This window comes from Tachysurus fulvidraco, chromosome 20 (genome assembly GCF_022655615.1).
Source record: "Tachysurus fulvidraco isolate hzauxx_2018 chromosome 20, HZAU_PFXX_2.0, whole genome shotgun sequence".
In the NCBI taxonomy this organism is placed as follows: domain Eukaryota; kingdom Metazoa; phylum Chordata; class Actinopteri; order Siluriformes; family Bagridae; genus Tachysurus; species Tachysurus fulvidraco.
Window position 1 is genome coordinate 8,032,190 of NC_062537.1, and position 12,854 is coordinate 8,045,043.

At 37.6% G+C, this 12,854-nt stretch overlaps 1 protein-coding gene across 1 annotated transcript in view; it reads right to left on the minus strand.

Annotated features, from left to right (window-relative positions):
• The window catches only part of stard13a (StAR-related lipid transfer (START) domain containing 13a), a 58,875-nt gene extending 52,906 nt beyond the window's left edge, over positions 1-5,969 (minus strand). Inside the window, exons 1-2 of the mRNA XM_047804922.1 lie at positions 5,651-5,969; positions 1,364-1,394 (exon numbers count right to left, since the gene is read on the minus strand). Of these exons, the coding sequence (XP_047660878.1) occupies positions 1,364-1,382 (19 nt within the window). The 5' untranslated portion in view covers positions 1,383-1,394; positions 5,651-5,969. The remainder of the gene's footprint in view (positions 1-1,363; positions 1,395-5,650) is intronic.
• Between the last annotated feature and the right edge of the window lie 6,885 nt (positions 5,970-12,854).

The window sequence follows — 12,854 nt, forward strand, 5'->3', positions numbered from 1 at the left end:
CATACACACAGTCTCCTACACCACCATCGCCTGTCTCCATTAAGGTCATGTGAGAGGCCGTGGAGAGCTGAAGACTGGCATGACCCATGACCTCAGAGAAGTCTCTGGGGCCCCATTACACACACGCACACACTTCCCCAGTGGTATTCAGCAGGAGACCGCCTGATAACAGCGCTGAACAAGTTAAACCCAACCCTCCGCAAACACTGTGATTGGGGTCACGCAGCATGAGAGACGGCCCATTCTGCTTAAGAGTGGTCAGTGTGACGCCTGCCTCTGTCAATCACAACCACAAACACTCTGAACAGGGAAGGAAGAGAATAGAGTTCTCTAGACCATGCTCAAACAAACACACCAACACAGACGCCAAAAAATTGGCAGAGAAGAATGAAAGTTCATAAACAATGAATAAGCTATTTGGACATTGAACATTGAATTCACCAAATTATCAAGAGAGACCATTTCAAATCATGGCAACAGACTTTGTGCCACCCTTCAACTTAAGCTATTATCATTATTATAGTAATTATTATCATCATCTCAGGATTGTATACATACACACATGGAGTTTAATTGCAAACTTATTTTCAAACAATGAAATAAAAAATGTCTCCAAAATCTAAATGTTAGAAACTCTGGGAAACTCCTAGTATTCTAAACTTTGATTTAGAGATGACAAAACACTTCCTGGAATTAACTTTGTCTGTCATTTGGACAATGTGTTGATTGAATTGAATTTAAGAAATAATACCTTAAGATGATATCTAATATTAATAGGATTCTAAAATTTTGCCTATTATTTAATGTTTCATCAATCAACACTCAACTCACAAATCAAAGCCTCACAAATCCAAACAGGTTTCTGTGGTGTGCTCCATTCTTTTGTTAAAGTGTGTTTTTCTATGAACGTGTGGTGTGCAGTAAAAATAACCTACCATTATATTTTGGAGTGGTAGAGTTTCAACATGCTGAAAAAGCCTGAGTCATTCCCGGGAATCCAATTTTGCCTTCATGCAAGGAAATGGATATTGTGTGTGTGTGTGTGTGTGTGTGTGTGTGTGTGTGTGTGTGTGTGTGTGTGTGTGTGTGTGTGTGTGTGTGTGTGTGTGTGTGTGTGTGTGTGTGAGCGAGAAAGGGAACATGAGAGAGAATACGAGTGTGTGCAGGCTTGTGTAAGAGTGGAACCCAAGATTTTATTTTTATAGCAAGTACTGAAACCTCAGTACTGCGCATCCATCATGAATAGAAAAACACACACACACATACACACAGACAGACACAGACAGACACACATACACACACACACACACACTCGCACACACACACACACCGAACACACATCGAGGTCGGTTGGTTCACTTACCTACTGTTCCTGTGTCCATTTTAAGCTGCACCTGAAATTGCAAAGAAATGTGTGAGTTGGACACAAGAAAACTGCAGTCTTTTTCACCTTTGACCTCTGACCTCTTAAGTGTGATTAATGACAAAAAATGCCTATAATAACACATCCAAGTCCAAATTTAGGCACTAAATTAACACAAGTTGACATTAACATCATTAATGCAGAATAATCCAAGTGGAACTATCAAGGTTTTTAGTTTTTGCATATTATCACTTATTATCACTTCTCCTACATTTAATGTGATTAAACAATCATAGAAATGAGACCTACAAAGTGTACAATTCAGAAGCCTATTTAAAACCCAAAAGACCTCTCAATTATACTTATATATGATATCTACTAATACTAATTTGTGGACCTGACCATCATCATATGCGAGGGCCACAATGCAGAAAGGACTTGATTGTCTAAAATGTCTTTGTTTCTTGTTTCTGTTGAACCCCAGTGCATTTGTGCTCCTTTGCATTCATTTTGTACATTGTCACAATCGTGCATTGACAGCACTATGCCACCCACCATGTTTTTTTTGTTTTTTTTTCTTTCTATTATATGCAGTGAGACAGCTCAACTCTTCTGTGTCCCACAATGTTATCCTGTCCCACATAGTACACATGTATTGGGAAAACTAATGATGTCATCATCGGCTAAAACATATACACGTTACTTTACTTTCTGAACAAGTGTGGCCCCGAGTACGAGTTCACATTCGTGGGAATCCAGTGCACCCTGAACTCACACCACCTTCTACAGGTAGTCTCAGGTTTGGTCCCATGGTGTACTACCTGGTCCATGTGACAGCTTTCACATTATGGATTTTTCATCCAAACGTGCTCTGTTTCAGACTAAATTGCCAGTGTGAAAGCCCCCATTAACCATCACTTGTCACTGGAACTAAGCAACACAGACATGTTCCATCATGACAATGCTTGTGTGCACAATGTGGGGTCCAGGAAGATGTGGTTTGAGATTAAGTATCTCAAAGAACTCAAGTGTCCTGCACAGAGCCCTGACCGCAACACCACTGGGATGAGGTCACACCAGTTCAAGCTTTAGGATGATCTGGAATACCAACAACAGTGCTTGACCTTACTAATGCTGATGTGGCTAAATGGACAAATCCCCACAATCACACTCAAATATGAAGTGGAAAAACCTCCAAGAAGAATTGAGATTTTTAAAACAACAAATGGGGACGAAAATCTGGAATCTGGATGTTCAAAAAACACATAGTGTTGTAATGGTCAGGAGTCCACAAACATTTGGCCATATCGCAGTCAGACATCTCAAGCTAGTCATCTCAAGTCCCACATAAGCATGTGTTTGTGTTTTGAAGCATTTGGAGATGGTTTTGAGCTGACACAGATGTTCCAGTTCAGAGAATCCCAGAATGCTGATCTTGCTCCCTAACAAGTTCTCTCTTTCATTGATTTAAGGCATCAATTACCCAGAGAGTGCCATCAGACAGAGAGCTCCTACATGGCAATCAATAGCAACTTTTTTCCAGCCAAAATCTTTACTATGATAGCCCCGTCTTCACTTTCCTTCTACAGTTGTGCCTCATGCTAACAGAAGAACAGGAGCCATTTCAAACCTTTTGAAATACATAAAATAAATCATCATAGTGACCCTGATCATCATGACAGAGAAACATAGTATGTTAACATCAAATACTTTTGGGTCAGATGACAACTTGCTTATTGGTATATGCTAATAAATATATGCTTTAAATATATATCAATCCATCTTATTGACTACTGCTCATGCTGCATCACAGGGCAGCTGAACAAACTTAGAGAAAGTGCCTTCATCCAAATGCATAATCTCACAGTCACTCATTGTTGCCTGTGTTCGCAGGGACGAGAGAAACACCATCCCTTCCAGCCAACCAGCACAGACAATTTGGTCTTTGACTCCCAGCCATGGATATCTATGGCATTGGATCACGATTGAAACTCTTGAGATCCTAACAATAGCACAAACGCATTTTTGTTACATTCAGGAATTTTTGAGTTGAACCCATGGCACATATGGACCAAACATAAAAAATAGTTTTCATTTGGATCTTCACAGCTCTGAAACTTTAAGCTGAGACATTTCTAAATCTTCTAATTACTTGCAGTCGATCTTCTACTATATTTGGTGCCTTATTTACTGAAATCCTCATTCAGAGTAGAAACATTTTAGTAAGCATTTGTGGCCTGCCGTCAGGCAGCCAGCAACCAAAGAACTTAAAAAAATATAGATCACCAGGCCAAATGACTTGCAATTCGTCCACCAATTGAATCAAGTGATTTCTACAGTGTATTTATGCAGCCCAGAGGGAAATAATGGAGTCTTTTAAGTGCATTGGTCAAGGAGCACTTTATGATCTGGTCATGTGCTTCCACTCTGGCTATGTGAAGAGACCTTTTTTTTTTGTTGTTCTGCAGATGGCTGGATTATGTGTGACGGTGGACGAGTGTGAGCCATGGACAGGCATTTGGACAGCTGCATTTTATCATTCACAGCTGAAAAGAAACCCTCACTGAACATGTTTGTAAATGGATAGATAGATAGATAGATAGATAGATAGATAGATAGATAGATAGATAGATAGATAGATAGATAGATAGATAGATAGATAGATAGATAGATAGATAGATAGATAGATAGATGACTAGATAGATAGATGACTAGATAAATGACATATAAATAAATAATAGTAATCCTAATACAAAGTGCTTGGATTTCACTAGGAGTTCATGTTTTTTATTCCCATGTCATCTGTCCCTCTGGATTATGCATAGAGCTTTTGAGATGTGTTGATGGTATACATGGATTAATCATAGATCCTCACCATTGCTGTGCCCCATTAAGGGAATCAAAATCCCTCAGTTCCAGGCAATGCCTCATTCTACAGTTTCGAGAATCCTATCATTTCCAGCTGATCCTTCTAAAAACAGAGGAAATGACTCAACAACACTTTAATGAGAGTATCCTATCCACTTGACCTTGGGGGTTTCTTTGGTGAATTTTAATCCTATTTTCAGCCTCTTACTGCAACACCACAGATTTCCTGAGATTTCTTCAGCTCAGTCACTTTCACTATCTATCTATACAGTATCTGTCACACACATATGTATATATACATACACATACACGGACTCACTGGAGTGCTATGCATCTATAGTTCTCATTCAGCTTAGTTAAAAGATAAAACTAAATCATTAAAGTGGCACATAAAAGATGTAATAATTAACAATTAACATCTAAACAATATACTTAACAATCCTTAAAGGTGTTTCTGGGTTTAACTGCAGCTACAGTATATACTGCTTGGGCAATGCTAACGTTAGATGGTCTAATAAAATGTCTGAAGGTCAAAAGAAACATACAGATGTTTTCTTCTGTATGTGATTAATCAGAACCTATATAACAGAAATATTTCCTAACCCTAACCCTCTCAGTAAAGAAAATATTGGTGTCCACATGGTGTTTCATTGAAAAAAGTGTTTCAGTACTCCTGGAATGCTTCTTGTGTAATTCAGTTACAGGATCAGAACTAAGGTGAAGTATAAAGGACAGAACAGTTTAGGTATTTTGGTTTGAAGGTAGAACATCTGTTTGGTATTCAGAGGAAACACAGCATGAAGCCAGCAAATATTGTTGCATATACTGTATGTGCATCTACCTAAAGCTCATTTAAAACCCAGATGTATGCCTGGTGCAATGAGATGGTGCAGCAACTGTGTTCCAGCTGAAAATCAAACAAGGGTAATGACATGGGAAAGAATGATTCAAGGCCACTGGGAGGTATGTAAACATGGGGGCGATTGTGTCTCTCCATCAAAGCAAGCACTCAAGGTCTTCTAGTCAGTTTCCCACTGTCCTTATCACAGCATACAGTCAAGCCAAAAAACAACTAGAGGACCGAGGGCTGTTATTCCTCAGTTGAAAAGAGGCAAATACAAACCAACTAGACATGTAAACCCTCATACCCCACAGGAATGACATAGACTTATGGGTTATCGCCAAAGGTAGGTTATTTTAGTGCATATGCAGATGAAATTAAACTTCAGTATGAAGCTACAGTACTTGACCTATAAACTCAGTTAATATCCCCTGATCCTTTCCACAACACAAATCATAATTTTGTAAGAGGGAGTCTAATAGCATCTGCAAGAGTATTTTATTATCTAAATTAATTCGCAAGAAATCTAAATGTAATCACAAGTAAAAAAAAAAAAAGGCACAGTGGTGATAGCTTACCTAGCAGTGACCCAGCTGAGACCTGTCCTCTTTACTCAAGAAAAAGTGGTATTCCACCCTGTTTGAACCTGCAGATGAGCGATGAATTTAAGCTACAGTCCCAATTACGGCTGACCTTGGATTTTTTTAACAGCCTTTCAGGCAGAAACACAGCAGTAGGTTTGAGCTAAAATCACTGTCACACCACACAAAGATTCTGCTGTTGGTCAGTGCTTTAAAAATAATCTATAGGAGTAACAAAAGTGAGCGCATTCTCTTTTGAATCATTTGTCACTAAGACACAATAAGAGAAGAAAATATAGGACTAAAAAATCTAAGCATCTTGTCTCTGCGTTTCACAGACAAGCCTCATTTGTAACCAGTTCCAGCCCATTTGGTTGTTTTGAATAGTTGTTGTGTTGTGCAGTTGTGTTGACCCTGATGTGGACTACAGTGTACCCGAACATAGATGCCAGCAAGCGCTGCTGGGGGCAGGAGGAAACATCTTCGTCAAAGACCCCTTTTGTTCTCTGTCCCAATAAGGCAGATGCAGAGAATGATGCAAGCCTTCTATTTTTGTGGCATGGAAGGCTTCAGGGGGTGGGACACGCGTTATAAACATGCTTTATAAGAAATGTTCCACTTAAGTCTTTGTCACCCAGTCCTGAACACCCCTATCCCACTGTACAATGCTTGTCTGTTGTCCTAAATTCTCTCTTGGCCCTGGAGGAATGTCCGGCTGGGAACAGGTCCAGTCTGGGTGCCCTTACACTGACTCTCATTCTTCAGAGCACCACGACAACTTCTCCTTTGACACATCAGGCAGTTCAGGATGTCAGCATCAGTCCATGCTCTCTTGTTTATTGAACATAAGACCTAAAATGTGTAGTTAGTAGATTTTCTTTCCCAATATCTGCTAACAATATGGATTTATGTTTATTCTTTCTATTTTTATTTTTTAGTGATATGATGAGTTTGAATGTTACTTTGAAGATTTAATTGTACTCATTAGAATGCCGCATGGATGCTAGTACACACGTTTTTTTTCTGTGTGTGTATTTGCTAATTCTTTGCTAAAACCTCAAACCTTTACTTTCAGTCTTGTTTAACAAGAAAAATGCATTTAACAGAACATTTAACAGCTAAATGCAGCTACTGTCAACAAGGAAACCTTCTCACAAATGTATTTCTCAACAGATTAGTAAACCCCAAGAAAAACAGTAGTGGCCCTACACATCCAGCTGATTGGCTTCTTATTCAGTTAGAAAGAATGTCAGTGGCATTTGGTTGATCAGTCTTTTCTATTTAGTGAATGCTACATATCCTGCACCTAACACATGTGAGGAATTATTGTACTGGTGATTACTTAAAGCAAAAACAATACAAACCGCCAGAGATTTATGATTAAGTCTTTAACTTATAAGTCTTACAGCCACAATGCTCATGCAGTTAAGATGTTGTGGTCTTCATTTTTAATGCAGCATAACGATTGTATTTAGAAATCTATAATTCTGTCACAGTAGCTATAAATAGAAATAGCAGAGCTTTCGGCTGGGTGCCAGATGGAGCACACTGCCATTAAAATAAGCAAACAAGGTTGTTGTGTTTTATTATTAAAAAAAAATACAAACAGGCTTTTTGGCCACAATGATCATTAAATATACAATCTAAATGAACTGGAGACAGCAGAGGTCCACTGCTCATGTGTTGACTGCTGAATGGCTGATAAACGATGCTAGTGACTAGACTATATTTTTAGGTTTCTTCCTGCACCAGGGTGTCATACTGAAGGTCCATCATCTTCTTATCCCGCTGATCTCACTGCTATCTAAGAGAAACTATATATAGATATAGAGATGTTGAGATATATAGATAGAGAGAGAGAGAGAGAGAGAGAGAGAGAGAGAGAGAGAGAGAGAGAGAGAGAGAGAGAGAGAGAGAGAGAGAGAGATAGATAGATATATATATATATATATATATATATATATATATATATATATATATATATATATATATATATATATATATATATATATATATATATATATATATATATATATATATATATACGTATATCTATATATATATATATATATATATATATATATATATATATATATATATATATATGTGTGTGTGTGTGTGTGTGATAAATTAAGAAAATATATTTTCCCCCATGGGTTGGCATTTTTTAGAGAAGAATAAGCATCATTCACTGCATTTTTATATTTTCTGGTGAAGATGGTTGGTTGTGTCAGGAGATATTTTTAAGTCAAGTCTTTATACTTGAATATATTTGATTTGGGGGAACCTTGAGTATTAGAGATATTTGTTCTTATATTGGTAACACTTTGTGTACGCAGTGTTTGTTGGAGTTTATAATGTTGTGTATGTATGTGTGTTGGTGGTCATTTTAATATTTTTCAGATTCCTTTGGTACTTTGCTTAGTGGCTTTTAAATGTGCTATATAGATAAAACTGAGTTAAGTTGAAGTAAGGTGTGAAATGCCAAATGTAAATGAGCTGGAATTTCTCATGAAGCTAATCTAACCTCCAATTCCAAGTAGACTGGGACTGAAACTACAAATAGAAAAAGAAAAAGGAAGCTATTTACTTAAAAACTGAGATACATAGAGAATTGAAGTATATGTATACTTTATTAAGTGACATTTATTGTCTCCATGAGCTTAGGTGTGATACAGAGCTTTATCACAGTTTTATGAATGATAAAAGCACTTCAGTGTGTTGTGGCGTGTGCATACTGCATGTATTTGTACTTGCACTCAAGCATGACTGGGCGGGTCTGTCTGTGTGTCAGTGTGTGTGTCTGAGTTTGACTTTGGGCCATTCATAACAAGAAGAAATTCCGTGCATCATTGCTTTCTCCCAGCTTCCAGTATGTAAAAATAGCCCTTCAACTCGCAAACAAACACTAGTGCTGTGTTTAGTGCTTGCAAATCTGGAGTCGTAAACTACCAGGCAAAGGCCCAGTTGTCAGACAGTAAATGGAGGCTCTTTCCTCATAATTGTTGCCATTACTTAGGCTGGATTTGGGAAGTTCTATTTTAACAAGAAGCTGCTCAAAGACAACCGTGTGCGGTCAGGACCTTTATTCAGAGTCCAAGAGGATCGTAGCACGGCTGAAAGGTTTCTCTTCTAAAAGGGCTTGAAGGGTTGAGCATGTATGTAGAAACCTACATACAGCACAACACTATTCTATCTCTCAGTCTTCCTTTTAATCTTACAGTTCTGCAGTAGGTCACTTCTCTTCAGCTTTTTCTAACAGGCTTGTACATCGGACTGTTGAACTGTAACTAAATAACACCACCAGAAGCACAACCCACTCTACCTTCCATACACTGCACTTTATTATTTACATTTAAACTCGACTGCTAGGTGCTCTGACTCTAACTGATCCTCATGTGCTGCTCAGCACAGGCAGATCTTCACTATTCTGCACTTCCATTTGCACTACTGCATATTTCGCTTCTCATCTACATATTACTCCAATTGTATAATGAAGTATTGTATTGCATTGTATTGTATAAGTTATGAGCATACTGTACACACTGTACATGTTATTGTGTACATCATAATCTGTATACTTTGATTTTCTCTCTACTAATGACACTCTGGATGTGCCGCTACTGCAGTAAGTGGAAGCAGGTGAAACAAAAATAAAGGACAATGATCGTTCTAAGCCTGAAGAAACATTGTAAAGTGTATATACCGACTCATGGATCTCCTCTGGAATCGGACCAGTCAAAGCTCATGTTACTCTGACTCTACACCTGAGATGTAATGGCTCAGGCCATGCTGAGGATGAATTGAGAACAAAGCACGAAGAAGAATGAAATTAATTCCTGTACCAAGAATGTTGGAGACTTAAGAACTAGGCAACTGGCTGAATGTTTTTTCTCCTTTGCTTGTGATATCATGTGTTAGTAGAAATAAGGTATTGTGTAACTATAGTACTGTAGATGTGAAAAGTAAACTTCTTTCACTATATGAATGTATTTTTATGACTATTTTCTAATATCATGACACTATGAAGGACAATGATATAAGGGCTAAGAAAACTACTGTACAAGTTTTAGTAAGCAAAAATGGCATCATGGCCTTAATCTGAGATCTAAAATTCAGTTTACCACAACTGTTTATTTTAATTTGCTCCGAAATACCAGCCTTCTCCATCACTAAACCAAACTTTGGACATAGAGCGATACATTCAAATAATTTATAGAGGGTAATCTATCAACTTGTACCCCCACTTGGGTTTCAGACAATATCCATTTTCTTGAGGAATGCTGTGTATTTGGCAGAGAGAGCTGGAGCCCAGGATAAGGCCTCTTGCAGGGTCAAAAGGAATGGGGGTAATTTAAAAAATATATATTTCACAAAATGTCTTTCCATGCAAAAGCCTATAGAACCCTATAGAAAAGCTCTTAGAAGGTATGAAAGTAAGGACTGAGAGAGGACATACTGAGATATGACACCTTAATATCAATATATAAATCTCAATACGAGAATGTGCAGATGAGAAATAATGTTTTAGAATTAATTAATCAATGAACTACAAAAAAAACGTTTAATTTAGGTTATGTGTTTTTGTATGTGTCTTACTAAGAACTGGGCATAACCAGAATCTCAAAAAACATTTTACTCCATTATATTTACCTTGTTCCAAAACTAAGTTATTAAAGGTTAAATTTATTATAAATTTACCAAATTTATGGTTTATAGATTAGCTAATTAAAAAAGGTAGGGTGTAAAGTATGTTTCTGGTCTGAATTTTACATATAACAGCTGAAATCATTTAGGGAAACGCGTACAGCGCCCTCTGCTGGTTTGGTCAAGTCAAGAAGCTTTTATTGTCATTACACCAATATAATGCTCAGGGCTGTAGACCAGGGGTGTCAAACTTATAATTATATTCATAATTATATTTGGCCCGCGAGATCATATCAAATGTGCATTACAGCTGGCTAGCCGCATGCTCCGCTAATACTACAAATCCCAGAATGCCTTGCCACTGCATTGACGCGTACTGTAGTCACGAACAGCAAGCGTCCCCATTCTCTGTTGACAGTCCAGTTTGTCTTGTGTGCTAACGGAGCTAACGTGTCTGTAACGAAAGTATATAACATAAGAAGACACTATGAAACGAAACATTATGAGAAGTATAAGGACCTGGACGTAAAGCAGAAGCTCCAGAAGGCGGAGGAGATGAAAAAAGTCTGGTTTCCCGGCAGACTATGTTCATGAAAGCTAAATCAAAAAGTGAAGCTGCTGTAAAGGCGAGTTTTATTGTGGCAGCAGAGATTGAGAGTGTATGGCCAATGTTTGCGAAATGAACACCACTGAGGCCATCCTTAAAAATATTCTTGTCCTTGTCAATTTAGGACCGACTCGATTTAAGTCCGACCGACTTGCCGGTTGTAAATTTGCGTTAAGACTGACCTTTTTTTTTTTTTTTACTCTTCAAATAACTAATACAAAAGCAATAAAATAATATTAACGGGTTCGGCACCATAATACATCTAAAAAGAAAATGCATTAAAACAGCTCGACACCGCTTTAACTTGACACGAAGTTCTGGAAAAACTGCCCAGGATCAAAATAAGGTTTGCAATGATGCGCCCGAAGGCACGGGTTGAAGACCCAGTCAGTGACGTCACGATATGCTAATTTGTTTAAAGTCATACCTACGTAATCACCATCACCAAAATTGTACTTTTTTTTCTACATTGAACTTAATATATATATATAGACCTACCTACCGACCCCCACTTTTTTTTACTGTTACTGCAAACCAAAATATTTTTAAGGATGGCCTTATGTGTCTTTTATTTCAAATTTAATTTCTTATGTGTTTGTAATGTCAAGCTCTGGTTGTTCCAAATCCTGTGTTTAAGCAAAACTAAAGTTTGTTTCCATATGAAAAAGGTTGAACATTACATATCAGTTGCAGTTCATTTTTCAATAAATATTCAGTTTGTCCCGTGACTTTATCTCAGTTTTATATTTTGGCCCACTGTGAATTTGAGTTTGACACCCCTGCTGTAGACAGTGAAATGAAACAACATTATTTCAGGACCATGGTGCTACATTAAACAACGCAGAGCTAAAGATTATAAGTAAGTTGTACTAGCCATATAGACAAAAGACAGTGCAGGCATAAAAAAAAAAACAGCACACTACAGGACAGATGAGGTGAAGGTCTGGTTGTAGAGATGAAGTGAAAGCCTTCAGTTGCTGTAGTACAAATTTCAACACTTTTACTTTTTATGTTTGTTTTAAAATAAATGTTATAATGGTAACAGCTAGTCTTTAATTCTCTTAACTTCTGACAAAGATCATGGTCTCAACTATTTGGAAAAATCTTCCAATGTTTGCCACCTGAGGACCAATGTTTGACAAAAGATAGGGCCTTAAGGAAGGGTCTAAGGGTTTTAAAGGGGACCACAGGAAATGAAGGTTCAGCAGAATATCCAGTTATTCTCAGTAATGCAATAATTTAACCACTTTCATAAGACAAAATCAAAATATGCAAATATCGAGCTCGAGATATAAATAAAAAGATAATTATACCTGCATTCACTCATAAAATGTTCAGTTGTAGGGAGCTCGATCAAGGGAATAGGGAAGTTTGACCAAGCCCATAATGATTTTTGATTCTTGAAAGATTCTTGAATTATATCTAATCATAATTTTACAAGTATAATATTATTTTAAGTCATTTTCTCCATAACAGCTGGAATGTTCTGCATTTCAGTCTATTTTTATTGACAATGTCTATGTAAAGTGTTATGTAGTGTTCTGTAAAAAAGAGCACTTTGTAGTTTGTACCACACATTGACCTCAACCAGGATTTAACTAGGACAGGAAAGTGTAAAGCCTCTCACCTGTTTTTCATTGAATGTGATCCTATCCTCCATAACCTCAGTGCTTCTGGTCTTTGGTTTTGTTTCTGTAACTGTAGGTAAAGCCTCCTTTTCCTTTCTTGACTTTCTTCTCTTTCTCCTGGCTTTGTGCATACTCTTGCGTTTCTGACTGATGAGGAATTGTCTGTACAGCCCAGAGGGAAGACCACTAACATCATCGTCACCCTGTACTGAGGGTGACCCTCCATCTGAACTCTCATAATTGAAGAGTGGGTGACCAGATTCTTCAGGTCTGACAGGATCATTGTACTGTACTGCTTCATTCCTGTCTGAGAAAACAA